The sequence below is a fragment of the Leptosomus discolor genome, chromosome 7 (genome assembly GCF_034619465.1).
Source record: "Leptosomus discolor isolate bLepDis1 chromosome 7, bLepDis1.hap2, whole genome shotgun sequence".
Taxonomy (NCBI): Eukaryota; Metazoa; Chordata; class Aves; order Leptosomiformes; family Leptosomidae; genus Leptosomus; species Leptosomus discolor.
Window position 1 is genome coordinate 39,327,230 of NC_141397.1, and position 27,179 is coordinate 39,354,408.

The following is a 27,179-nucleotide window of genomic DNA, read 5'->3' on the forward strand; positions in this document are numbered from 1 at the left end:
ACTTTTTATATGCAGTTTCACTCTTTCTGAAAAGTGAATGAATAAACACCTTCATCTTGGCTGACTGTCAATTGGAGTTTGTGTGCAGAGAGGCCTCAAAAGCAGAAATGGAATTGCATGATGTAGGGGTCACACCCCCACCCTTCTCCTTTTTTGTCAGACTCCTCTCTATATCAAAGAAAATAGACTGTGGTGAGACAAAGATACTGAAAAGGAAAACTGGATTCAATAAAGAGAATCTTAATGAATTCAAAATATGGAGACGGGGGTAATACGATCATTTCGGGGTGCAGCTCAGCCAGAGTCAGCCTTCTTGGAAGTGATGGGAAAGGGGGTAGTTTTCTAACTCAGTTGGATAATTGACTCATAGAATCATAGAACAGTTTTGGTTGGAAGAGACCTTCAAGATCAATTCCAATCTTTGTCCCAGCTCTACCAACACCACTAAACCATGTCCTTAAGTACAACACCTGCCTGTCTCAAACACCTCCAGGGATGGTGACTCTACAACTCTGGCAACCCTTTCAGTAAAGAAATTCTTCCTAATATCCAGCCTGAACCTTCCCTGGAGCAGCTTGAGGCCGTTTACCCTTGTTCTGTTGCTTGTTACTAGGGAGAAGAGACTGACCCCCGCCTCACTACAACCTCCTTTCACGTAGTCCCTGAAAGCCACCTAACCTATTGAAGCTTGGCTGTCTGAATCCAGCTTGCAGCCCTCTGTTCTCTCCATACGAACACATAACCACCTGACTTCACGGTAAAACGTGTTCTGGAGCTTGACTGCAGCAAGAGACCCCATCCACGGGGTGGCGGGCCGAGGAACAGCCCCCCTCAGCCAAAGCGGGAGAGTGCCACCAGGCTGCTGCTTGTTTCCTTACGGGCTCCCCAGGCTCTTTGCCACCGGCGCTCCCCTACGCGGAACCGGTGCTGCTCCGCTGAGGGTGCATACGCCCTTGGCGCCGGGGAGGAGGCCGGGCGAGCCCAGGCCTCGCGCACACGCTCCCGTCCCGCCGCCGCTCGGCTCTGCAACGCCACCCACAGCACTCCCGTAACCGCTCCCGCCCCGCGCCCCGCGGCGGGGGAGGAGCGCGGCGGCGGGTCCCTGCGGCTCCTCCCCGCGCCGTGCCGCGCCATGGCGGAGCGGCTGCTGCGCAGCGGCGGGCGGGCGGTCGCGGCAGGCTGGGCACCGTTGCCCCGCGGCCTCTCTGCCGCCCCCGGTCCGTACCCCCGCCGCGGCTGCGGGGAGATGGCGGGGCTGCGGGCCATGGGCTTCAGCGAGGAGCAGGCCCGGCGGCTCCTGGGGCTGCAGCCCCGGCTGGTCCCGCAGCGGCGGGAGGCGGTGGCGGCGGAGCTTCTGCTGCTGGGGCTCAGCGTCGAGGCCGCCCTCGGCCTGCTGGAGCGGAGCCCGGGGCTGCTGCGGAGCCCGGCGGAGCGGCTGCAGGAGCGCGCCGGGGAGCTGCGGCGCCTGGGGCTCTGCGGAGGTAGGGTGGGGCGGGGCGGGGGGCACGGGACGCGACACGACCACAGGGACCGGCACCGTCCGGGCCTCTCACCCCGGTGTCCGCAGGTCAGCTGCAGCGGGCGGTGAGCCGCTGCCCCCAGCTCTTCACCTTGCCCCGGAGAAAGATGGCGGCAGCGGTGCGACTGCTCCGGGAGCGGTGCCTCTTCACGGCGGAGCAGCTGAGGGTGGTGCTGGCGACCTGCCCCGCCGTGCTGCTGGAGGAGCCGTGCCGCCTCCACCACCACTTCCAGGTGAGGGGAACCGGGCCGCCCGCCGCTGGGGACCGCGCCTCCGGTACCCGCCCCGGGCTGGGAGCGGAGTGCGGGTACCGGGGCCGTGCATGAACCAACCTGTCACGCCCACAGTACGCGTACTTCAGGATGGGGGTCCAGCAGAAGGAGATGGTGAAGGCACGGCTTTTCCAAATGCCCTTTGCTGAGTTGAGGAACCGGCACATCTTCCTGGAGCGCCGGGGGCTCTACCAGACGCCGCACAAAGGCCAGACCCAAACCGGCAACCCAAAACTGAAGGACATCCTTCAGCTCCCGGAGAAAGACTTTCTGGCCAGCCTGGCCTGCTCCACCCCAGAGGAGTACAAGGTCTTCCAGAAGCTGCTGGCTCGAGAGGAGGAGGAAGAGGAGAAGGAGGAGGAAGAGGAGGACAGGGATGCACTATATGCAGAGGAAGATGAAGACTTGGACAGTGAAGGATGTACAACAGCCCGGGAGTGAGGAGGTGAGGCCTCAGAGTGCCTGAGCTCTCCCATGCTGGTGCGCTCCCCAGCCCCACTGCACTCGTGGGTGCTCTGGGCCCCCACCCTGCACAGACACAAGCTGTGGTGGCTGCAGGACTCCAGGTGCGGGGCCCTGCTGAGGGGCAGCAATAAATCCCATCTGTCAGAATACAACAGTATCACCCTTGTTCCTCCTCATTGACTACTTAAAAAAAATATCCAGTTTCCATAAAGTGTTTTTATTTAAAAAAAAAAAGGAAATAACTAATTTATTTCTAAGGCTAGGTTAAAACCTTCTGGTTGCATTACATGTTGTGCTGGCTGCGGGGCAGGAGGCAGCAGGCTGCTGTGCCAGCTCCCAGTGGAGCCATGCTTCCCGCCACTGCGGGGCCAGGCCCTGTGGCCGTGCTGGCTGGGTTGAAACACGACTGTCCCATGGTGGGGCCATGTCCACCCTCACAGCCCATCGGCTCTGGTCTCATGGCTGGTGCAAGGCTTTCTGACCATGGCCCCAAACCCTCCCCTCCCTCATGAATAGCAGAGGCTGTTCTGGGTGTCCCCTTGTCCTGCTCTTCCAGGCAAGGGCTGGCTTCTCGTCCCCTGGGGAGGCTGGACTCCTGTGCTTGCCTTGTGGCAGCAGGCTGGAGCAGGAAGAGGCAGCCTTGGAGGAAACGAAATCTCCAGCTTCTCTGGGAGCAGAGCCAATGCCTGTGCTGGAAGGGAGCATCACAGTGGCCAGCTGGTTGTGGCTTTGAATCATTGCTGTTTCTCACTGCTAGATTGCCTCAGGAGCCACTACTCCGGCCGAGCACTCTGACGCTACTCCCGGGAGGGAGAGGGTAGTGCCAGGAGTGCTGAAACTCCTGGGCCTGTTCTGCTCCAAGAGCATCTCCTGGGCTGCAGGTTGCCACGCATGGCTGAACAAAGCACCCTACAGTGCTCATGGGAGGAAAGGGCTGGCCCCCCAGGATGCCCCTCCATGCTGCTGAGGAAATAACACTCTATACCATAACTACGATATATCTCTGGTAGGTATTAATTTATAATATACACTGTGTATATTAATACACAAATCTATGTTTAACTAGTGTTGTCGTACAAACTCACAAAAACTAGGAAAGTTTCTAAGCTATGCTTCTTCCTTGCCTGCCCTGCCAGTCAGTGGGGCAGCCACTGCATACTGGTCCTCTCCACAAACACCGCAGCGCCGGCCACTCTGCCCCGGGTGCTGCTATGGGGAACGTGAATGCTGCAAGTGGCTCAGGGGGATGCACACAGAGCTCGCTTCATCACCGAGCCCATGCTGTGCTCTGCGCTGGCTTGGAGGCGGTTGGTGTCAGAACAAGTGTGGTGTTACGCCTCAGCTGATAAACTTCACCCTCAAACTCACTTTTAGAAGGCCACCTAGGTGCTTGAGTGCTCTCTGAGCAGGAAGGGTGGTTAAACCCAGGGATTGTTTACAAGGCAAAGAAAAAAGGCAGGCAGTAGAAGCTGCCTCAGTTTCCCCACAAGAGCAGAGGAGACAGCGACACACCTCCACTGCCTGCACTCGCCTGGCTGCTTGGGGGAACTGCTCACCACTTCTAACTCATCTACACAGGGAAGGTCTCCTCCAACCAGATTTGTGTGGGCCACATTTCAGGTGATAGCTAAGGTTGTTTTGATCTGCATTGAACTGTTTTATTTGGGGGGTTGTAGGTAATTTATAACCTTGGATTACAAAAACAGGTTGATGCAGATGCTGTTGGCAGGGAGCTGGTCTCAGCCCCACCGATGCCTGAGCAGAGCCGGAAGCCTGTCGCTCATGCAGAGCAGCTGGGGGAGGGGGCTGAGCAGGGCTGGTCCCCTCGGGGGGCAGCCAGCCAGCCACTGTGGTAGACTGGCGCTCAGCTCCTCAGGGGCAGAGAGGTGGCTGGAGTAAGGCAAGCCAGAGCAAGGGCAGTGCTAGGCTGGCAGAGGAAAGGGAGCGCCGCTCAGAGTGCTGATCCGGCTGCCTGTCCCTAACGGGCTAGAGGAGAGGGAGAGGCTGACACCAGACAGGAAGGTTCCCCCGCTGTGTTCAACCCAGTGAGCAGATCTGATCTTCCTGGTGTTTCAAAAGCCCTTAGATGTGGAAAGATGAAGCTTCTACTGCTTTGAACCCTGTGAAGGAACAGGAGAAAAATGAGCTGGTGTCTGAAGGCCCCCAAAAGGCCCACAGCTGCCTCTTCCCACCCTGTGTGCTCGTCTCAGGCTGGAAGAAGGGGACCTGCCCCCTCCAGGGCTCCAGCTCTTGCCTGGCACAGGCAGGCAGCACCCAGGCCCTTTCTGTGCAGGCCTCTCTTGTTCATGGGGCTGCAGACCTGTGGCAAAGCAGAGCATTGCCTTCTGCTCCTCCACCCCAGCCACAACCAGGAGACCTCAGCTGCTTGCCCAAGCCCGACCACCAGCTGGAAAGCCCTTGCGTGCCCTTGACACCGCAGCATGAGCCCAGGCTGTGCTCTGGTGTGCACAGCCACAGGCAGGAGGCTGTCCCTGCCCACAGCAAAGGAGGGCCTGGAGCAGGTACTTACTCTATGGCTTCTTCAATGTATGACTGGTACTTGGTTTTCTGAAAGAGAAGGGAAGAGAGCACCATCAGCCCTGCAGCCCCCCAACCGTCGCTCGCAGGGAGGGCACGCAGAGCTGGTCTCTGAGCCTTAGGCGTGTGCTCCTTGCACTCCGTTCTGCACAGGGTGCCTGCACCCCTCTCCCAGTCCATGCCCAGTCCAGGCACCCGAGCGCATGCTGGGCGACACCAGCTGTCTGCATCCTCCTGTCCTGGGCCATAAGAAGGCTGGCGCACTCGGGGTGCTGCCGAGTACAGACCTGCTGGTGGTCGTCTCAGAACCGGTGCTCTCGCATCTCTCCTTGTAGCAGACGTCCTGGTGTACCTTGTAGACTCTCCTGTACCTGCGCACACAGCAGAGGGCCGATTTGTAGGGAATAACAGGGACAGATCTGCTCTTATGAGTGCGAGGGGAGAGTCTGTGGGTGCCTCCCCCATTTCCTTCCAGCCTGTGGCAGCCGTCCTTGGCAGGAACAGGGCTGAGCCTGCTACGCCTGAGGGCTGACCCCCCACAGCCAGGCCCTTGTGCCTCCATCGAAGGAAGGCTCAGGGGGGTGCAGAGCAGAAGCCCTCATGGCCCCAGCCCTCTGCTTGCAGGTGGGGAGGCAGCTAGGAGCTGGGCAGGTAGGCAGCAGGCAAGGAAGCCACTGCTGCTTGGGCGATCACGCACACAAAGTCCAACCTCGCTGGTAACACTGGTACGGGGCTGTCATTTCAGCAACACCCTGCCCTGAAACGCAGCTGGCGGAGCAGCCCTGGGGGCTCAAGGGCACATGAGGCTGCTCAGCCTGCACTGGGGAGGGGGCAGCTGCCAGCTGGGGTCTGAAATGGCCTTGTGCTCACTCTCCCTTGCCTGGAGCTAAGCTATGAGGAGACATCCCTGGCTCTGAGTGCAAGGGGCAGAGGGGAGCACAACCTGCAGGCAGTACTCACAGGTAGTGGCAGGTGCCTCCTTCCCACACGGGGAATGACTTGGTTTCCGAGTACAGCCGCGTGCACGAGTGTGGCACCTTCTTGCAGGCTGCTTGGGGAACAGGAGAGGGGAGCTATCAACAAGCCCATCTCTGGCCCTGCCTGCTTGTGTCCCGTGGCAAGGGGCCAGTGAGGCCTCCCTGGCTTCCCCTCTGCTGTCCTGGAGGACTGGGCTCAACTGAGCTGACCCTCCAGGACAAGCAAAGCCTCCAGCTTTGCAGTGCCTGGATAACTAGATGGGCAGGGCAGGAGCCTGGCGGAGGGCTTGGCCAGAAGCGGGGAGCGGACCCACGCTCCCAAATCTGGCTGAACTGGCAAGAGCAGAGCCCAGCCCCTCTCTCTGCTGTCAGCACCGCCATCTCTAGCAGAGCATGGGCATGGTGGGAGGCCCCTCAGGCAGGAAGAGCTGGGTGCTTGACACGGTGTGCTCGGTGACCTGTGCCCTGGGGGGACTGGTGGCTAGGACAGCTGCCAGGCTGGGCACATGCTGTCCGCCTGCAGGAGGGAGCTTGGCCCTCCAGCAGCAGCGTGGCCCTCACCCAGCTCGCAGAGGCGGCCCTTGAATCCCGGGCGGCAGTTGCAGTGGTAGGACTCGGCATTCCTGGCGCAGGTGCCTCCATTCCTGCAGGGGTTCATGGAGCAGTTCTGCCCCTCGCCTGCAAAACACATAGAGGCTGTCAGACCCCGGGGGCACAACGCAGCCCTGCCCACCCATCTGGTGTGCCAGGGTGCTCCCAGGGAGACCTGCGAGTAGGTGAGCAGGGATGCGGTGGGCAGCAGGGCCCCAGGCTGTGCCTCTTGTGTGCCTGCTGGCCGGGTACCTGCTGCTTATGTGTCTCCCATCTAGACTTACTCTTGCTCTTTGCCTCATGCAACTGCAGTGCCAGACTGCCCTGGCTGGACACCTCCACGTTCTCCAGCTTCACTGAAGCCTCTGGCTCTGGGCAACAAGAGGGTCAAATGTCACCTCCAGCCAGGGCCAGACCCAAAGGCAGCCCCTCCAACAGGATCCAGCCTGCCCACAGCATCTGGGGACTGGCCAGGCTCAAGGCAGTGGTTTAGCCCTTCCCAGCTGGCACCCCAAGAATCAGGGTGACTGCCTTGCTGTTCCAGGAGGGCTGTGCGACATGGAGCCTTGGGGAGGCAGGGGCAGAGCCAAGATGTGCAGCAAGCCCAGAGCTGCTGTCAGGTGTGCCAAGCCCCTTCCCCATGCCATGGCAAGAGGTTCCCAGCCCTGGTAGACTATCTTGGGCTGGCACTTCTATCCCTGGTGTTCCAGGGATGGCAGACGGATGGCTGGTCCTGGGCTAGTGAGGGGCTTCTTGCCCAGGCACCCTCCTCAAGTGCGAGGCTGTGCTTGGCAGTGGGGGCTATGGTCCGCTGGGCAGGCAGGGGCTATGCTGGAGGGTTGTGGGGCGACTGCCTGGGCCCCTGCTGCGGCTGGCAGGGTAGGCAGCCAGCCTGTGTCACAGCCAGCATTACCTCCCATCAGCGAGGGTCCCCCTCTGGGCTCCCCGACTGGCTGTGCTTCACCCCTCCCTGGGCAGGGCATCTAACAAGCAGAGCAGCTATTTGTCTGCCCAGGAAGAGGCAAGGGCTCTGCCCTCCTCTATGGCTCCCCCAGGCCTACATCAGCCTGCCTGGCTGCCACCCTGTCCCAGGGGGAGGTGTAGGAGATGGCACTAGGTGACAGGAGGGGGCCAGAAAGGCAGCAGAGCACTTACGTGCGCTCACGGTGATGGATTTGCCCAGCGCAGTGCTGAACCTGGCACTGATCCTCCCTCTGCCATCCACCAGCTCTGTGAACCTAGGACAGAAGAGACATGAGGGTGCAAGGCACTGCAGGTCCCCCAGGCCACAGCTGTCTCACGCGCTAGGGCTGGAGGCAGCGAGATAAAGCACTCGCTGGTGGCATCAGGCTCAGTGTGAGTCCTGTGGGCTCAGCTGTGGGCAGCATGGGTGACCTCCTCACAGGGCAAGGCCCTGCCTGGCTCAAGACACCACTTGGGTGAGCAAGAGGTGCAACCCAACAGGACCATGGCTTGACCCTGTGCACACCCAGACAGGGGAGCTGGGAAAAGGGGCTGAGTGCTGGCAGAAGAACCAGGAGTGCTGGAGCAGTGCCTACCTGGGGGCTGGCGAGGGCTCCTCAGCTGTGTCATGATCTGCTAGCAAGCGGAGCTCAGGCAGGAAAGCTGGGGGCAGCCTGTTGCGCAGGACCCGGGGATGTCCAGCTTGGCTCCACCGTCTCTCCGGAGCCCCATCCCTCTGCACTGCAGACCAAAGGGTTAGGCTTAGCAGGAGACAAGCTGTGAGTTAGCACAGCAACCTGACTCCCAGTCAGTCCCCTTGTCCCAGGCTGCCATTTAAGGCTGTCTGGGAAAACGTGCACACTCTCCATGTGCCTGGGCTCTGAGTGCCAGTCCCTATGAAGCATCACCGAGCTGTAACTCTGCATCTGCCCTCCGGTAACAAAGGCAGCACCCTGCAACCCACAACCTCCCTTTGCAGGGGATTTGTGTCATGTCCCTACAACCTGCTGTGGGCACCTGGTTCTGGGGCAGCAACCCCCCACGGGCCTGTCTTACTCTGTTGGTCAACTTGTTTCCTACCCCCTGCCCTGCTTCCCTGTTAGCCCATCGCCTCCCTTGTGCTGCAGCAAACTGGCAGCACCCCAGCCCCAGCAAGCCAGGCACTCACAGGTGGTGACGTAGAGGTGGATGGGCTCGCTGTGCACTTGGCCTTGCTCTGTGTTCTGCACAGCTGTCACGGACAGGCGGTATCGCTGCCCAGGGAGCAGGTCCCGCACTGTGTAGGACACAAGCTTCCCGTTGGGCACGTAGCGACTCTTCACACTCTGAGCGGTGGTGACATTGATGATGTACCCCTCCACGGTGCCGGCGGGTGGCTGCTCCCACACCATGGACACTGAAGTGGCGCTGACACGAAAGGTGGTAAGATTTTGTGGGGGGAGAGGCCCTGGGGCAGGTAGGAGGTGGGGAGAAAAGGGGTCAGCGCTGGTGTCCTTGAATGGCAACAGCCCTACTTGCTCACACACCACCTTACAAGCATGCCAGGGCACCAGCTTGCCTGGCCGTGCTCTGGCCAACCCTCAGCCCAGCTCTAGCTGTGCAATGCACCGGGAGGAGATACCCCGTGTGGGGTCCCCACCAAGGCAGGCAGAGCCTCACTGCAACCCTGGCACCCAGGTCCTCCAGCTGCCGTACAGCATGGGATGAATCAGGCCTGCGCAAGCTCCCCATGGGGCTGAGCTCACGCTGGTCTTGGGCACTGAACAACATCTGGCAGGGGAGGACGTGCGCTGCCTTGCCTGCCCTTCCTGAGGGCTGTCTGCGTGCCTCCTATCCGCCACGCTGGCCAGACAGGCTGATGGCTTTTGCACCTTCCCCCCCCTGCAGCTTTCCTGCTGGCCATGACCCATGGCTGCCCCGTGCCTGCCAAGCCCCAGGGCCCCCTGCAGCAACAGGAGGTGGTGAAGGCAACCCCACTCACTCGTCCACACGTGGAAGGGGGCTGTGGCCAGACTCTCCGAGGGGTGGTCTTCTGTCCCCAAGCCACTCAGCGTTGTGACATGGATGACGTACCTCTCTCCTGCCTGCAGGTCCCTGTGGAGAAGGCAGGGTGGGAAGGGGTAAGCTGGGCAGCCCAGGAGGGCCAGCTGGCCTGGCGCCCACCTGCCACCCCACTCACAGGAAGGTGTACTTGGCCACACTGCTGTTCAGCTCCACGGTGCGGTCTGCCAGGTCCCCCGGCTGGCAGATGGAGACACGCACCCTACTGACGGTGGAGTGCTTGAGCTGGTGGAGAGCCCATTGCACCGTGATGGTGCTGGCTGTCACATTCGTGATCTCAAAGCCTTCCACCGGACGCGGTCCTGGCCGGAGCAAGTGGAGAGGGCTGTGGTCAACCACTGGTCACTGCGAGTCGCCCCATCCCTTCCTCATGCTCCCGCCAAGGCAGGGGGTCCTGCCTGCCCCTCTGGATTGACTTCCCCAGTGGGAGCAGCTCAGTGCCACCTGCCCTGCTGGACTCGTGCTCTCTTGTTCTCACCAACTGAAGGCAGGCGGGAGACACACCTGTCTGTGTGCCCATGAGGCCTCGTGCCATCCGTGGCACCCCTGGGACTGTCTCCTCTGGTCCCAGCTCCCTGCCACCAGCTCTAAAGGGGCCACCATGTCTGGGCCTGGCTCTAAGGCCACTGCACACCCCAGACAGCCATCCTGAGCCTGGTTCTCACTGCCCCCGGCATCTGGCCCTGGCTCAAGGCCTCCCAAGATGCTGTGGCCAGGGGCACAGACCCTTGCTCTGCCCAGCACCACGCCTGCCTTCCCCTCCCCTGGGCTTCACTTGGTCTCAGGCCGCTGGGGGAGATGTGGCCTGCAGGCTTTCCTGCCACCATCCCCATCTCATTAGAGGGCAGCTTTTCTAGGTCTAATCCTCTCCATCCTCAGCATGCACGTGATTTCTACATCTGTCCACCCTAGAAAGTGGGACCGCTGCCCTCAAAGAGACATCACCGTGCCCCCTTCCCTCTGCCCGCAGAGTGGAGGCCCCTGATGGCCTCTGCCCTCTTCAGGCTTGTCCCCACGCCAAGTCTGGCGGGATGTCAGGGTGACTCGCCCACGGTGTTCGTCGTCAACAGATTACCCAGCCCTGCTGGCGTGGGGGCCTTCTCCAGCTCAGCCAAGCAGCACTGGGGACCTGCCCTACCCTGGGCCCAGTGACAAGGTGTAACTGGTGCAGCAGGCACAGCCTGGCCCTGATGAACAGGATCCGGGAGAAGTCCCCACCCCCGTCTCCCCTACCAGTCGCAGGGACCCAGTGAGCCGCAGGGGGTTCTATCCCCTTTTACTCACAGCAAAGAGAAAAGCAATTCTCTGTGCTGAGCACTTTCCAAAGGGCCCCGGCTGGATTTTAGCATCTGCACCACCAAACCTGCTGCAGTTTGGTACAGGCCTGGGCTGCGGCTGGCACCGGCAGCGGGGAGGAGGCGGTGGCGCAAGCCCTGGCGCCTGCAGGGGCCATGCGTGCTCACAACCGAGGTCCCCAGGGGACACTACTCACTAGTGCGCGTGGTGAGCATGACGGGCCTGCTGATATCATTCTTGTTGTTCACGTTGCGTTTGACTGAAAAGACAGAAATATTGTAGGCTCTGCCGGAGGCTAGTGCCCGCAATTGGTGGGCAGAACGACTTCGGTCCACAAAATCTGTCCTGCGGTAAGAGCCGTCGAGGGATACGTACGTCACGGCGTAGCCGTCAATGAGTTGCCTGGCGGCTGCGTCCTCAGGTGGGTGCCAAGAAATCAACACACCAGTGTCCTCCACCCTTTCCACCTTTAATGAAGTTGGTGGCAGCAATTCTTCAGGGTGTGGGCAAAAGCAAAGGGGAGAGGTAACGCCATGAATCTTTAGAGAACAGACCCCAGCAGCAAGAGGTAGAGCGGCAGCAATGGAGGATGGGGCCCTTGCTTTCTCCCTCAGCGCACCTGGCAGGGGTCCTGCGGGCGCCAGCTGCCACTGGCCTGGTGGGCACAGGAGTAGCCAGGGCACCGGGAGTGCTCCCAGCCACTGCAACCTGGCAACACCGTCGAGCCAAGCACTCACTGCTGCTGGGCCCAGGGCACCAGCGAGATGCGGCAAGGGGGCCTAGGGAGGCCAGTGCCGGTGGCGAGAGGCTTCCCTCAGACGCCTCGGCCTCCCCTCCTGAGGGCATCCGAGGGATCGCCGCTGCTGCAGGGGGCCAGGGAAGCCTGTCCCCAGCATCCTCGTGCCAAGCCTGGTGCCCGTGGCAGCAGCTCAGCACGCCAGCACCCGCCTACGGCATCAGTGGGGCCCAGGCTGCCCCCCGCAGAGGTGAGGCCCCAGCCCTGCCCGCCTCAAGAAGAGCTGCTGATCCCGGATGGTGTCGAGCCCCTCGTGGGCGGTGGCCACCGCTGGGCCGGCGTCGAGCCCCGCACCACGTCCTGGTGCCGCTGCTGAGGGCCTTTACCTTTTTCGCAGCTCTTGCCTGTGTAGCTGACTTTGCAGGTGCAGCTGTGGGTGCCATTGCTGGGCAGGCAGTAGCCTCTGCTCCCACAGGGGCTGGAGAAGCACGGGTCGCTGGCTGCAGGAGAGATGCCAGGCCCGGAAGCGTTAGCCGTGCCTGCTGGCCAAGTGGCTGCCCCATGCCAAGCTGCCCTGCCCACCTTACCTGTTTCACAGTGGTAGCCAAAGAAACCCTCCGGGCACATGCAAAGATAGGAGCCCCCGTAGCTCTCGCACTCTCCTCCATTTTGGCAAGGGTCCGACTCACAGGCGTCCACTTCTGGAAGTGAGAGGCCAGCGGTGAGCAGGGCAATGAACCCCTGAGGGGGCAGCAGCCCACGGCTCAGCACAGCCTGTCAGGACCCAGAATCCCACCCAAGCACCAAGGCACCTGCATTCCCTGGCAGGGTGTGGACACTTTCGATAGGGGACCCTGGTGAATACCTTGTTCCTTGCTACCTCCCCGCTGGAGCACTTCCAGCTCTGCCTCTGAAACAGCAGGCAAGAAGGTGAGACAGGTGGTGAGCACCCAGGGTGATGGCTCGGGGTCAAGGAGCCCAAGATGGCAACCAGCCACCTGGCTTGGTGCTGGTCCTGGCCCTGTCCCAGTGCCCACGGCCTAGCCTCCCACCATCCCGGGAAGGGCAAGTCCCTACCTGTCTCACACTGGGTCCCCATAAAGCCCTCAGGACAGTAGCAAGCAAAGGACCTGGGCAGGTCCCGGCAGGTCCCGCCGTTCTTACAGGGCTCTGACTGGCACTTATTGACATCTGGAGAGCAGCTGCCCATTGCTCCCTTCAACCAGCACCCACACACAACCACAACCACATGCATACACAGGAGCAGGAGCACAGTGTGGCCAAAGATGTGCAACCTCAAGCTGCTTTTCCCCCCACCTCTTGGCCAATAACTTTGGAGCCATGCAGGGCACTTCCTACCCAGATGCCAAGATCTGGGGCTTCTCTGCATGGGCTTAACATGTGTCAGAAGTCACTGCCCCGTCACTGACGGAGATGCTCACACAGTATCCATTAGTTGGGGGTCACAAGCAGCACAGGGGCCCCTGCAGCCCTGCCTGCTCCTCCACCCGACTGGGAGCAGTATCTCCCTGCCAGCACATTCCAGTTGGCCAGGGCTTCTGAGAGAGGACCCCTCACCGCAGGTGGATCTGAGCATACAGACAGGAAGGAGACTGAAGCTAGTGCACACAACCGCAGGCAGCCCAGCTACTGGCCATGGAGTTTGTGCCCACTGTCATTCCCCGGGGACAGAGGGTAGGGAAAGAGTTTGCTATAGATGCCTGTGGCAGCCCTGGAGCACACCTGGCACCGTCTCTCACCTGTCTCGCAGTGGTGGCCTGTGTAACCCGGCTCACACAGACACAAGAACTCGGCGATGCGGTCCTTGCACTGGCCACCATTCAGGCAGGGCTGAGACCGGCACTCATCGATCTCTGCGGACATTTGGGCAGGTGAGAGACAAGGTGAGAGATGTGAACACCGGGCAGAAGTTTTGTCCATAGGCACAGATGGGGCTTGGCCACTCCCCAGTGCTTCTCACCATCGCATTCAGGGGGGTCACTCCAGGCACCTGGCAAGCGGCAGATGCGGGGGTGGTTGTGCTGACTGATGGTGTAGCCCAGCTCACACTGGTATTCAGCCAGTGAGCCCACCTTGGTGGAGTTGAAAGTGGCTTGGGCATGCTTCACCTCGCTGGGGATGCCACAGTCAACCTCTGGGGAGAGACAGGGTTGGGGTGAGCGGGGCCTGCAGAAGCACCCCAAGCTCCTGGCTGGCAGGAGCAGCGCAAGGCCCTTACCAGACTGGCAGCGCTCCCCTACATAGCCCATGGGGCACGTGCAAGTGTAGCCCTCACCGAGGTCCTCGCAGGTAGCACCATTCTTGCATGGGCTAAGGAAGCACGGGGAGGGCTCTAGAAGAGCAGAACAAAAAGCAACTACTGCAGAGCTGGCAGAGCCCAGAAAGCAGAGCCATCACCTTTCCCCCTCCAGCAGCACTCCCCACACTCTGGCAGAGTGCAAGGAAGAGTCAGAGCCCTTCAAATTACAGGAAAGGGGGTTAAAAGCAAGCAGCGAGGCTTGCTTGCTACTGCCATGGCTATGGGCTCTGCCAGTAGCCCCAACACCTCCCTAGGCAGCCCCCAGCACCAGCACACCCTGCTCACACCTACCAATTTCGCAGTGCCGGCCAGCGTAGCCCAGGGGACAGTCACACTTGTACTTGCCGATATAGTGGAAGCAGGTGCCCCCATTCTGGCAAGGTCCCGAGGCACAGGGGTCTGGCTTACCTGGGGGCAGAGGGCAGGCGAGAGCTGAGCAGTGAGCAGGACAACTGCTGCTTCTCGTCCCTAGGTGGGAGTCGGGTGGTCATACCGATCTCGCAGTGCTTGCCAGTGAAGCGGTAGGGGCAGGTGCAGTGGTACTCGCCATCCACCTCCCTGCAGGTGCCCCCATTGCGACAGGGCCCTGTGCTGCATAACTGTGGCTTGGCTGCAGAGAAAGCATCAAGAGCAGGGGTCACCCACTGCTGCTGGCACCAAGAGCCACTGGCTCCCACCAGCACCCCACCCCTCACTGCGGGAAAGCCAAGCACACCCAAGCCTCCCAGCCCTGGGCTCAGCAACACTGTGAAGCAACACCCATGTAAGATGCACACCAGGGACTTGGAGGGGAGGCATGGGTGCCTGATACCAGGGGACTGGCAGCTGCTCCTGAGGCCAGAAGCTCAGGCATGTAAGAAAACTCCCGACACTGACAGTGTTGTGCAGGAAGCACAACTGGATTGGCTGCTGTGACCATCAGGGGCCTTGAAGGGAGCCACACAACCCTCCCTTCAGCCTCCAGGATGGGGTGGGATAACCTGTACCCACTTCCAGATGCAGCTCAGCAAGCAGCTGCTCATCTCTCACAAGCGTGCAAGCTCTTCTCCCACCCTGCCACGTCCCGGGGCCGGCAGGGAGCTCCGTGCAGGTACCTTTCTCGCAGCGCTTGCCAAGGAAGCCTCGAGGACACTCGCAGGTGTACGAGTCATCGTGAACCTCGCAGGACCCCCCGTTCAGACAGGGCTCTGAGTCACAGGGGGATGGCATCGCTGTAAAGCCAAAGACAGGGCATCACTGAGGACATATGACCAGGGGTGTGAGGGCTGCTCCCCAGCTGACGACGGTATACCCTGCTCAACCCTGACTCCCACTGTGTGTCCCTCCCTGGGGCTTGTCCCGTATCTCTGCAGCCAAGACTTACTGTGGTTGGTGCTGTAGTCAGTGTGGCAGACGCAGAGGTAGCTCCCACCATACTCCATGCAGTACCCGCCGTCCGGGCACTGTGTGTTCATGTTGCATGGTGTGGTGGTGACTTCTGCAAACACATGACCAGCACCAGCCTCCATCAGCTGGCAGCAGGATGCCCAGCTGGCTGCCTGGCCAGAAACAGGGGTCTCCTAACTTTGCAAGGTCTGATGAGATGGGAGGGACCCTCTGTACCCCACACCACAGACCATCCAAAGAGCAAGGGCCAGCCTAGATGACCAGCAAGCTTTGGAGCAGGAGCGCATGAAGGCTGCAGTTCCCTGCCCACCCAGGGGAGCCGGGCTGGGGCCAGGGACTGGGAGAGGCACAGCTCAAGGGGCAGTGATGGAAATGGAAGCGTTGCTTCCTCACCAAGGGATGATACTTCCAGGCTCAAATTCAGTGCAGGCCCCTGGTACCATGCTAGGCTCAGGTATGGGCAACACAGAGGGGGAGCAAACAGAGCGAGCGAGAATCCCTCACCTACCAAATTCACAGAGCAGACCAAAAAACCCAGGCAGGCACTGGCAGATGGTGATGTTCCCCTCCAGACAACTGCCCCCATTGCGACACTCACAGCCCTCAGACAGCTCTGCAAGAGAGGAGACAGGACCCCTCCTGCTTGCAGGGCTTGGACATCCAAGCAGCCTGGCTGGATGCCACTCATGGGGGAGCTCAGGTAGGTGGCAGCCACAAGCCCTCTCAGACACCCAAGCACAGCCTTCAGCAGGACAAACCCACTGTTCAGCCCAGAAGCCCTAAATGGGCTCTCCAGGGCTGCTGCTTCTCCCTCTCAGGAGTGCGAGGGTTCCCTTAGAGATGCCACACCCCACTGGAGACACTCCCCAGTACTCACTGTCTCGGCAGTCCTGCCCAGTGTATCCCTCCCGGCATTCACAGATGTAGCCCTGCTCCGTCTCCAGGCAGCTGCCCGCATTCTGGCATGGGTGTGAGAGGCAGGCACCGGGCACACGGGGCCCGCCTGTGGGGAAGGCAGAGGCTGAGCCAGACCCATCCCAGCCTGGGGCTGGAACACCCTCTAGTCCAGCAGAGCCAGGGCAGAGCTGGTCTAGCCCAGATTCACGCCAGAGACGCCACCACAGCCGAGCAGTGCCACTGGAAGGAGCTCCCTCCCGGCAGCACCATGATCCCTCTGCGCACCCTGCCTGCCAGCTTTCAGCAGCACCTATGGCTGACAGAGCCTCTTTTTACCCATTTGTCCCTTCCTGCCCAGCTCCCCCAAACTGGCTCCTGTGCCAGGCTCGGTGAGGCACACCTCCACTCACCATACTGGCAGTTGTTGCCGTAATAACCTGGGGAGCAGGTACAGATGTAACGTCCGGGGCGGATGTAGTTGCACGTCTGCCGATTCCGGCAGCTCCGGTCCTCACAGGAAGACGAGTCTGGGGGTGGGGGGGAAAGCAAGCGAGTGATGAGCAGAGCCTGGCCCTGGGAGAGGCCATCATGGCCAGCGGAGCATGGAGGGGACAGTCCCTGGCATGGGTGGTCCCAGGGTGCAGGCAGAAACAGGCACCTGTCTGGCAATGCTGTCCCACGAAGGGTTCCAGGCACACACAGGTGTAGTTATCGACCAGGTCGATGCAGTGCCCACCGTTCAGGCACGGGCTGGACTCGCACTCGTTCACCTCTGCAAGGGGAGGCCAGAAGGGGTGGTCAGGCTGCGCGCGAGCACTGCCAGGCTGCTGGTTCACCCGCGGCCTCCCATCCTGGACAATGCTCAGGAGGGGGAAGGCGATGGCCGGGGGAAAAAAAAGTCAGCAGCAGTGCCAAGCGCTTCCCTCCCAAACCTACGGCCAGGGCTGAAGCAGGGTGGGAAAGCAGCTTGCCAAGGCGTGAAGTGTCACCATCTCCCGCCTGCTCCTGCCACTCACCTGTCTGGCAGTCTTCCCCCGTGTACCCTGGCTGGCACAAGCACACTGCCGTCCCGTTCACTGCCTGGCACGTCCCACCATTCTGGCACACTGTGCTCTCACATGGCGACTCTTCTGCAGTGCGACACCGAAAACGAGAGAGCATGGGATCAACCCAGGCACAGGACTGGCATGTGTCATCATCTGCATACACATGTGGTCATGCCAGGGCTGGGCAGAGAGCACAGCCTGAAGCCACCAACACACCCTCTGGCAGGAGACAGCAGCCGCATCCCCAGCTGTGGCTCTTCCCAAAACCCTTCCTTGGGCAGCTCAGCCCTTTCATCCCCCTGCACCTCCTGGATGCCACTGTGCTGCGCTGGGCGTTTCTTTCTCCCTCCCTTCCCTGAAAGTCAACTCCCTACTCGCTTTCTCCACTGTTGCGGGGTCTTGCTGGGAGCCAAATGCTTTGGCGGCAATTCCACCACTGGGTGGAGGCCAGCAGCGGGGGAAACCAGCCACCGCAGCCCCTGCCAGGGACTGGGAGAGTCCCCACTGGCTTTGAAGGGCTAAGGACTAGAGCATCACCTGCAAAAGCAGGGCCTCCGAGACTTCTGTTTAAGCACTAACTGCCAGCTTTTCTCACCAAGGGAGTGGTGGCAGGGAGAGGTGCTGGCACAGTGCTGAGTCGAGCCTTCAGTGGAGTGGGCTGCCAGCAGCAGGAAGGGCTCACGGCCAGAGCAAAGTTTCCTTTGCCTGCAGTAAGCTGAAATCCAAGCTGGCCATCACAAACTGCTTGAGCCCAGCAGCTGCTGCGGGAGCTCTGGTCTCAAAGAATTCCCCACAAGAGCAGTAGTGCCCCCCAAGGCTGGGGTCTGCTCTTCAAGTGCGGCAAAGAGACAGCCCCACTGCGCTGACGGCCCCATACTCACCAGTCTCGCAGTTGGCACCTCTGAAGCCCAGCAGGCACCTGCAGCTGAAGCTGCCGGCACCATTGATGCAGGTGGCTCCGTTCTGACATGGGCGGGAGAGACACTCATCCACATCTGAAACAGACCCCCGGGTGGGGGCAGGAGCTCAGGGAAGGGACAGCCGCAGGGACATACACCGGGAGTGACACCCGCTCCCTGCAGCGAAGTGCCAGGAGCTCAGGGCTGGCACTCACCAACATGGCACCTCTTCCCAGTAAAGCCAGCCAGGCAGGAACAGGTGTAGGAGGGGTTCCCTGTGATGCAGTCCTCGATACACTTCCCCCCGTTCAGGCAGGGCCGCAGCGTCAGGCAGACAGAGGCTATGGGGACAGGCGGTGCCCCCCCTGTCAGCCCATACCCTGGCAGGACTCACCCGCCGCTTTCCAGCCACACCAGCACGAAAGTCTGTCCCCGCACCCACGCGGCTCCCCAGGGTGCTCGGGGAGCCCACGGGGGCTGCCTGCCTCACGGCAGGGCAGGGTCCACTTATCACCCAGGGCAGAGGGAAAGGTGGACAGGGGAGCCCATGTACAGCAAACCCACCAGTAACGCGAGACACATGCAGATCATGGGTGGGAAAACATGGCTGGGGGGAGTGGGGATGAGGAACGGGAGGCCAGTGGCTCCATGGGGGACGCGTCAGGACCCCTGGGGTGGGGAGCATGAGCCCAGCCCTGGCACCCAGCCCCATGAGGGAGGCTGGCACCCAGCAGCCCTCCATATGGTTAGCCCCAACCTCTTGGGACTTACAGATGTGTGCATCCCTCAAGGGTGCCGGCCCCTCATGCCCTGCCCTGCCTGGCAGCGGGGTCTTGCCTGTGTACCATCGCCTTCTCCCCAGCCTCCCTCATTGCTCCCCACAGGTTCTTTTTGTCTCAAAAGTCTTCTTCCCCTCCCCATGTACTCTCCCAGCCTCTTCCCAGCCCCAGGGCACCTGTGGGTGCCATCCCCAGACACGGCAGGCACTGAGGACGGTCATGGCTACCTCCCCTCCCTCCCCAAGCCCTTCGAGCTGTCTCCTCCACACCGCGGAGGTGGGGGTTGAGGCAGGGAAAAACGGGGCTGGAGAACAGTGTAGGGTCGGGTTGGGAGTTAAATAAACCTAACTGCTGTCCTCTTACTTGTATTGCTGCAGCCCCCCACTTGCACCTGGGCATCATCGATTCTGAACACCCAGCGCCCGGGGATACCCACATTTGTCGTCATCTCCACGTCAGCGATGTCATCGGTGCGGGATCCGGGGATGTTGAAGTAGCGCTTTCCATCACCAGCGTTAAAGCCTGCCTGGGAGGACAAGGGCAGAGGGTAAAGGGACATCACTAGTGCATGGTGGAGGGAGTCTGGAGCACAAGTGCTCATCTCTCCTGCCACTCAGCGCTGGCGCTGCTCAGATCAACTGTCCCCTTCCATGTGCCACTGACCAGCATTCAGCCCTGTCCACGTGCCGGAATGATAACTGGCACAACAGGGTGAAGCAGCCACCCTGCCTGCTCAGTCCCTCCTCTAGAATTCAAAACCCATCATCTGCTTCCTCTCTACCAGCAGCACCCTGCCTGCTGCAGGCTGGTGGGCAGGGAGCCAAGCATGGATCAACTGCCAGTAAATTCACACATCCAAATGGGTACTGGGGCTTTTGCGGGTGTGGGTGTTGGCTTTTTGTCCCTTACACACAACAACGCACACACAGATGAAATAAAAATACAAACGAAAGCTGTGCTGGCTGTGGCAGCTACTCTCAAAGGCTGAGGCTAGGAAGGAAAAGGGACTACAAGGCAGCAGCCAAGGCAAAGACCTGTGGTTTCGGGATAACAAAGCCCCCTGTATGGTCTCAGCTTTGGGAGCCAGAGCACACATGGATATTTAAGAACTTCAAAAAAAAAAAAAAAAGGCAGGGGAAGGCTTTCCACCTCCAAAAAACCCAGACCAGGAGCCGCGAGCTCACAGAGCAGATGCACTACCTGGGCACCCCGGAGGCCGCACTCACCGCTTACCTGTGCCGCGATGCCGCCGAGCCCAGCAAAGTCCCCCCCACTGCTGGCATGCATACCCGTGGTCCAGGTGATGGACTCATAGTTGAAGATGGTGAAGGAGAGCTTTCCATCTGTGATGAGGACGATCTGGAAAGTGTTTACCTGCAGCAGGGAGGGGAAGAAAGCAGTGAGTGGGCAGCAGGGGGGCAGGCAAGCCAGCCATAAACCAGTCAAAAAATAAAAAGACAGAAAGAGCATTTAGCAAAGCGGTGTTTCTCTGAATCCCAGCCCTCCTCTGCTAGAAAAGGCAGTTGGGTTTAATTATTTTTAACTCTAAGGTGTTGTGATCCCCACACAGCACCCCACCTGGCAGAATAGCTCACTTCTCCCAAGGGAACAGGAAAAAATGGGGAGAAATGTGGTTATTTGGTCTCTGGAAGAAAGGCACCAAACCCCATCTGTGACCGGCTCCTCAGCATAGCCGCAGGCAGGCAGACAAGCAAATGCAGGCAGAGAAACACTGCCCTGCTGCTGCCTGAGAAGGCAGACATCAGCCATTTGCAGCCTCCTTGCGGCACAAAGGTTTGGTTTTGGCAGCCTGGTGCTGCTCAGTCACAGCAAAGCATCGTGACAGAGCTGCTGGGGTCGTCATCTTAGCCCCGCTGATGGCTCCTTGCTGCACACGGCAGGAACACCACTGCTGTGGAAGGCACCACACCTCTGGTGGGATGTTCCTGTTAAAAAAAAAAACAACAAAACCAACACAAACCCTACCTCTAAACTAATGGCTGCTTTGTGCCAACTACTCACCGGCGAAAACGAACTGCCCCCGAAGAAGGTCACTCGGTACCAGGTGGCGATAAAGACCCACTGTGCAGAAAACCCCGGGAACTCAGGGAAATACTGCGCAATGTCCCTGCTCGCTCTCTCCAAGATGGGCTGCTCGGTGCTCTCCCGGTAATACACATCACCTGCCTGCCGGTTATCCACATCTGCCCAGAAAGCGGCCACCACGCGCCGGTCCTTGGAGATGGGGAAGGCCACGGGCGTGAACTGGGAGACTTCTTTCAGGAATGAGATGATCCCGTTGTTGTTCACCTGCAGAGAGAGAGGGAAAGAAACGGGCAGCCACTGTTGATTCCTGTCACCAGCAGGAATCCATGTTTCAGAGGTACATTCCCTTTCACCCTTCTCCCCACCACCACCACCTCTTTTCCACAAATATTGGAGCACTTCTCCTTCCTGCCCTTAGAAGACGAGACATGCCCCAGTGCCCACAGCCCCCCGCCCCAGCCGCTCGCTTGCTGGAGTGCAGCTGCAGGGAGGCAGCTGCCCGAACAAACCCAGCCCTGTTCTACACTGCGGCCGGGACAGGGGAAGGGGGAACAGCTGAGAAAACTACAGCGGCTCCAGTGCTTTAAATAAACAGCACCCAGCGTGCTTGGCCAGCTCGAGCTGGTGCTCTTGGCTGGGACGAGGGGCTGTTTCACTCGCTCCCTGCACTGTTATGGCTGACATGAAGCCTGCAGGGCTGGGGTCTAGGACCAGGCATCACTGCAACCCTCCTGGTAGGGGGGTCATGCCCAAGCCAGGTAGCCACAAGCCCAGGACAGGGGGGGAGCCTTGCTGGGCAGCAATCCATCTGCCAGAGTATGCAGTGCTCCGAGTGAGCTAAGGAGTGGTCAAGCTAACAGGCTCACAGTCCCCAGGTGAACGAGTGCCATCATCCCATGCAAAGCTCCCAGTGCTGGCTGGGCTTGGCAAGCTGCTCTCATTTAAGCAGGGGATGCCAGACACCCAGGGTGAGATACTGCAGGCTCTGAGCCCTTCCCCAGCACTAAGTAATCAAGAATCTCAGCTGGATTGATCAGCCCAGGTCAATTCTACGAGATTTAACAAGGCCAAGTGCCAGGTCCTGCACTGAGGTCACAACAGCACTACAGGCTTGCAGGTGAGTGCCTAGAAAGCTACCTGGTGGAAAAGGACCTGGGGGTGCTGGTCAACAGCCGGCTGAACATGAGCTGGCAGTGTGCCCAGGTGGCCAAGAAGGCCAACAGCATCCTGGCCTGTATCAGAAATGGTGGGGCCAGCAGGAGTAGGGAGGTGATTGCGCCCCCGTACTTAGTACTGGTGAGGCCACACCTCAAATGCTGTGTGCAGTTTTGGGCCCCTCACTACAAGAAGGACATTGAGGTGCTGGAGTGTGTCCAGAGAAGGGCAACAAAGCTGGTGAAGGGTCTGGAGAACAGGGCTTATGAGGAACAGCTGAGAGAACTCGGGTTGTTTAGTCTGGAGAACAGGAGGCTGAGGGGAGACTTTCGTGCTCTACAACTACCTGAAAGGAGGTTGTAGTGAGGTGGGGTCAGTCTCTTCTCCCAAGTAACAAGCGATAGGACAAGAGGAAACGGCCTCAAGTTGTGCCAGGAGAGGTTTAGATCGGATATTAGGAAACATTTCTTCACCAAAACAGTTGTCAAGCATGGGAACAGGCTGCCCAGGGAAGTGGTCGAGTCACCACCCCTGGAGGTGTTCAAAAAACACGTTGATGTGGCACTTTGGGACATGATTTAGCGGACATGGTGGTGTTGAGTTGACGGTTGGACTTGATCTTAGAGGTCCTTTCCAATGTAATGACTCTATGATTCTACCATCAACTGGGGCAATTAGGGTCCTCAGATGCCCAGCCTGGGAATGCATAGCAGAGGCAGCCCCTAGTCCAGGGAAGGAAGCCGGAGACAGTGGATGCTGCTGCCTGGAGCGCTGCCTCCTGGCTTGGGATGCAGCAGGAGCGAGGAAAGGGAGAAAAACCCCTGCCTGCACTGCTGCCTGAGCAGGCAGCGAGGGGGCAGGGATCAAAGGGAAATGCTCTCGCCCTCAGCCCCCAAATTCCTGGCAGGAGACCCTGCCAGCACCCTGCCACAGTGGCAACCTCAGTGGGGCAGGCAGCTCCCAGCCACTCTGTTCCCCTGCCTGCAAGTGACAGCAGGAGAGGCAGGAGTACACAGCCCCCAAGCTGAGCTCCCCACCCTGCAATGCTTGGCTCTGGCAGCATCAGCTCAGCAAACCCCTGGGCTGCAGGTGGGAAAGGGGGGCATGGTGCAGGCAAGAGGCTCTCAAGCAGAGAGAGCAGCCCTGGCACACAGTAGGCCAACGAGGAGCTGGGAGCCAGCGTCCCGCCAGGAGCCATGCCTAAGCCAGCATGCCTGCGCCCCAGCTGTCCGCACATCCAGGCCAGGGGGGAGGTGGGCTGTGACAGCCTCATGCAGCCCCTGGGGAAGGTTCCCAGCCCCTCCATGCGAACACAGGGCAGTCTTTGCTGTGACTCAGGGGAAGAGGATTCCTGTTTCCCAAAGCATCCGTAACCCACGGTGTTCACAGAGGAACATTCTTCCCCTGATTAAAGCAAGATGGGAGAGAGACAGAGCCAAGAAAGGCTTTTTTTGTTGTTGTTGGTTTTTGCAAAGGAGGAGGGGTGACTGAAGGCAGCCCTCGAGGACAGAGGTTTCCAGGTGAGCCCAGCCCCACACCAGCTCCCCTGGGACAGCAGATCCCCAGGGAGAAGCAGCCTTGCCACGCAGACCCCCGTGCTGGTGGCATGCAAGCTGGCCCTGCAGAGCTGGGGGGCCATGGTTCAGGGAAGGGGGCCACACCACCCTCTGACCGCTGCAGCCCCTCCAAGACCCAGAGCTGTGCTGTGGATCCTGTATGAGATGGCCATCATGTCACGTGGCTTCTCCCAGCCTCTTCTACCCTCCCAAGGTAGCTCAAGCCCTAAGCCCAGGTCCCTCACACCTGACAGCAGGGCTGGTGCTTTTATCAGGGGAAAATATCCCAAACCAAAACACAGACAAGGGCCAAGGACCTCCTGCACTTAGCCAAGGCAGCAGGACAGTACACAAGCCCAGCTAGAAGACTCAGCCCTCTCCACTAGCCAGGTCTGGATTTTCAGTCAGCCCGGAGCATACCAGGGAGAAAGGACCAGGACACCAGAGGATTCACTGTGCCAGGTGGCAGTTGGCATGGGGAGCACAGACCCCAGGCCAGGACACAGGGCTGAGGTTTGAAGCCAGCACCACCCAAAAGTTTCCAGGGACAACCAGACACTCAGGGCTGCTCCTCTGCCTGATGGCCACAACTGCGGAGGACACAACGGGCCAGGCGCAACTCAAGCTTTCCAGCGATGGTCACCCCCAAGTGGCTCAGGGGCTGCAAGGGAGCACATCGGCAGAGGTCCCAGTGGCCTGGCTACCTTGGCAGGCGGAGGGAGGAGAGGAGAGGCAGCGGGATCCGCCAAGTGGCCAGCCAAGCCCACTGCAACACAACCCAATGGGCAGCTGTGTTTACTCTGCATCGCACCCAGAGCTCCGCTGCCGCCTCCTCCCCGGCAAGGGCCGCCATCCAGGGGCCGTGGCAGGCCTGCTCCGAGCTCTCACCCTTCAGCCATGCCCGGCTCCCCGCCGCTGGGACCCACACGGCTGCGGGGGACAGTCCCAGGAAACGTGGGTACCTCTGGCTCCAGCCAGGGCTAAGTCCCGTACTCGCCACTGCGGGCGAGCACTTCATCCAGCATCCCCAGCGTGGTGGGGCCAGAGACCTCGCCGGGGCCAGGATCCTCGATGGCAGAACCCGAGGCAGCCGGGGGTCCAGCACGTTAACCAAGCCTGGGGCGCCGCCGGATCTCCCACCTCCTCGGTGTCCTCAGTGCGCCGCTATCCCTCTGATGCTCCGAGTTAAACGGGGACCACCCGACAGCCCCCATGGAAACCCAAACGCCCTTGGAGCCATCCGAGCGGGAAAGTAATTTAGAAACGGAATAAATGGCCCCGGTGGAGGTCGTCCCCGCTGCCCGCCGGTACTCACGTAGAGGCCAGTGTGCCCCGCGCCGAAGAAGGGGAAAGAGACGGAGAGCGGCCGCAGCTCGGAGCCGCCGTCGTCCTGCTTCCGCGTGGCGGCGTCGCCCTGCGTGGGCCCGAAGGGGTAGAAGTCCGCCAGCGGCACTACGCCGCACGCCCACAGCCACTCGCCCAGGGCCACCAACACGGCCCAGCCCGCCAGGCCCCGCATGGCCGCCGGGACCCGCCGCTGCCCTCTCACGCCGGCACCGGCCGCCGCGACATGGCGAGGAGCGGGGGAAGGGCGCACGCCGACGAGCGCGGAGCGGGGGGGAGGAGGTGGCGGCGGGGAGGGGGAGGGGAAGGAGGAGGTGGAGGTGGCGGCGGCTGCGCGGAGCGGGGCTGAGCGCGCGGAACCCGCGGCCGCCGACTCGCAACCAGGCGCCTGCTGCAGCTCAGCGCTCCGCCGCCGCGCCAGGCACCTTCACCCCGCCGGCCCCGCCCCCTCCGCGGGTGATTTGCATAGCCCGGGCGCGGCCAGCCAATGGGAGCTCGGCGCGCCGGGAGGGCGGTGGCGAAGGGGCGGGGTATGGAAATAACGCGGGAGGGGGGCGGGAGGAGGTGTCGGTGGGGGGTCCCCCTACGGGGGGCCGGGGGGGTTCTCTCCGCGGGGGTCTTGGGAGGAGAGGAGGCGGCAGGGCACCCCACGTAGGGGTCTCCCCCCAAGACCCCACGCAGGGATCCCCCCCCACTGCCCCCTCTCCCCCCAAGACGCCACGGAGGGACCCGTCGCTGCCCCCTCATCCCCCACGGGGGGAAAGGAGCCACCACCCGAGGACATGCGTGGGCGCAGAGCCTCCCTCCGGGGCCAGCCACGGCCCCACTCCTCCCCAGCTGCAGTTCAGCAGCAGGTCCCCTCTGCTCCTTTAAAACAGGACTGGAGGGGAAAAAAAAAAAAAAGGTAGAAGAGAAAAAAATTGGTGTTACTTGGGTTTTTTTTTTGCCCCCCCCCCCCCTTTTTTTTTTTTTTCAGGTGCTAAAAATATTATCAGGAAATTCTTTTCAGGAATGCCATGTTTTAAGTTACGCTTTAGGCTCAAGGGCCTCTTTGTCTCCACTGGCAAAAAAAAAAAAACCCCACACCCATCTTCCATTTATCATCAGCAAATGGTTTTATCAAGAAAGCCCAAGTCCCCTGGAAAACTGGTGGGGCTGCCCCCTGGGACACCCCGCTAAAAAGCACCGATTGGTGCTGCCTGCACTGCCACCAGGCAGGTGCTGGGGTGAGGGATCTAGCTGGAGCAGGGGTCCCCATGGCTGCATCCGAACTGTCCACAGCACGAGCATCTGGGGTGTGCAGGCGCAGCTGGGGGGATGGAAGGGAGAACCCCATCCAGCCCAGTCCAGGGTCCTGGCAAAACCGGGAGGGCTGTCACCTGTCCCCAGCACTGGGATGGTGCAGGAGTCTGGTCCCTGGCTCCAGAGTTTTCCGTGTTGTTCCACACCCGTGCTGTATAAATATCCTCTGCTGTAACGATTGCGAGGTACGTTTGAAAAGGGGCCAAGGAACAAATTATGTAAAGAGCCAAGCCGGAGGAGCAAACAACAGCAGGACTGGGTTAGGACCAGCTGCAGACACTGCCACGGAAAGTATGCCTCACGGGAGGCCCAGCTCTGCCATCGGTGCAAGGGTGCTCCCGAAATCCTCGCCCACGTGCTGCTGGCTGCTCCAAGAAGGATCATTGCCTCTCTGTAGTGCAGGGGAAACTGAGATGTGGTATGGAGGGACAAGAGCAGCGCTAGGTGCAGGGAGGACCTTTGGGGCGGCAGGGATGCAGCACCCAGAGCAAAGCTGAAGGCTCCGAAATGCCCTCGGGGCAGCACAGCACCCCTGACAGCACCAGGACCTGCTCCCCCTCACAGTGGCCTCGAAGCTGGATCCTGAGATCTGCCCAACGCCTTTGAGATGCCAGGGCACCTCAGCTGGCAGCAATGCTCCAGGATCAAACATCCAGCAGGCAGCCGAACCCTGCTGAGCCCTGCTGCTCAGCACAGCGAGGAGTCCCTGTTCCTTTAAAAATCTCCTGAAAGAAAATGTTAAAAGGAAAAGAGAAAAAAAAAAAAAGCAAAATCCAAAATAAATAAACGGCCACATCCGGATTTCTCCCCTGAGACACTAATAAAGGCTTTATGAGTTTGATATGAATTACCCTCCTCAGCCATTTAAAGCTGATCTTCTGGAAGGCATTAGGCTGCTCCCCCCTTCTCCAGCCTGGGGGATGCCGGAGGGGGGCACAGGGGGGGCACCACCACCCTCTCCATGCAGCCCATCCACGATGCGAGCTGAGACCCATCTCTTTTGAGGAGCGGCTGGGGAAGGGTCTTCTGGC

The 27,179-nt window shown here is 60.4% G+C and overlaps 2 protein-coding genes across 2 annotated transcripts; one reads left to right on the plus strand and one right to left on the minus strand.

The window, feature by feature from the left end:
* Positions 1 to 1,132: 1,132 nt before the first annotated feature.
* On the plus strand, positions 1,133 to 2,413 carry MTERF4 (mitochondrial transcription termination factor 4). The gene is made up of 3 exons (XM_086468558.1): positions 1,133 to 1,481; positions 1,568 to 1,752; positions 1,867 to 2,413. The coding sequence occupies exons 1-3, from the start codon at positions 1,133 to 1,135 to the stop codon at positions 2,230 to 2,232; spliced, it is 900 nt and encodes a 299-aa protein (XP_086324684.1). The 3' UTR covers positions 2,233 to 2,413.
* Positions 2,414 to 4,337: 1,924 nt separating this feature from the next.
* Positions 4,338 to 25,021, minus strand: SNED1 (sushi, nidogen and EGF like domains 1). Its single transcript, XM_086467995.1, has 33 exons — positions 24,818 to 25,021; positions 20,768 to 21,055; positions 19,979 to 20,119; positions 19,109 to 19,271; positions 18,182 to 18,307; positions 17,949 to 18,062; positions 17,038 to 17,151; positions 16,680 to 16,793; positions 16,432 to 16,548; positions 16,002 to 16,127; positions 15,633 to 15,737; positions 15,102 to 15,215; positions 14,833 to 14,949; positions 14,232 to 14,348; positions 14,030 to 14,146; positions 13,658 to 13,771; positions 13,400 to 13,573; positions 13,179 to 13,292; positions 12,496 to 12,609; positions 12,006 to 12,119; positions 11,805 to 11,918; positions 10,879 to 11,175; positions 9,505 to 9,688; positions 9,307 to 9,419; positions 8,494 to 8,772; positions 7,922 to 8,066; positions 7,518 to 7,600; positions 6,647 to 6,733; positions 6,333 to 6,449; positions 5,755 to 5,845; positions 5,082 to 5,165; positions 4,787 to 4,824; positions 4,338 to 4,376 (listed from the first exon to the last, which is right to left on the minus strand). The coding sequence occupies exons 1-32, from the start codon at positions 25,019 to 25,021 to the stop codon at positions 4,788 to 4,790; spliced, it is 4,338 nt and encodes a 1,445-aa protein (XP_086324121.1). The 3' UTR covers positions 4,338 to 4,376; position 4,787.
* Between the last annotated feature and the right edge of the window lie 2,158 nt (positions 25,022 to 27,179).

Bases quoted from the DNA above. Each gene is read 5' to 3' on its own strand.
- MTERF4 (XM_086468558.1), top strand. From the start codon at position 1,133: ATGGCGGAGCGGCTGCTGCGCAGCGGCGGGCGGGCGGTCGCGGCAGGC. The intron at 1,482-1,567 runs GTAGGGTGGGGC...CGGTGTCCGCAG, and splicing joins GCGCCTGGGGCTCTGCGGAG to GTCAGCTGCAGCGGGCGGTG. The intron at 1,753-1,866 runs GTGAGGGGAACC...TCACGCCCACAG, and splicing joins GCCTCCACCACCACTTCCAG to TACGCGTACTTCAGGATGGG.
- SNED1 (XM_086467995.1), bottom strand. From the start codon at position 25,021: ATGCGGGGCCTGGCGGGCTGGGCCGTGTTGGTGGCCCTGGGCGAGTGG. The intron at 14,349-14,832 runs GTACCTGCACGG...CTTTCTCTGCAG, and splicing joins TGGCAAGCGCTGCGAGAAAG to CCAAGCCACAGTTATGCAGC. The intron at 9,689-10,878 runs GTGAGTAGTGTC...TGCTCCGGCCAG, and splicing joins CATGCTCACCACGCGCACTA to GACCGCGTCCGGTGGAAGGC.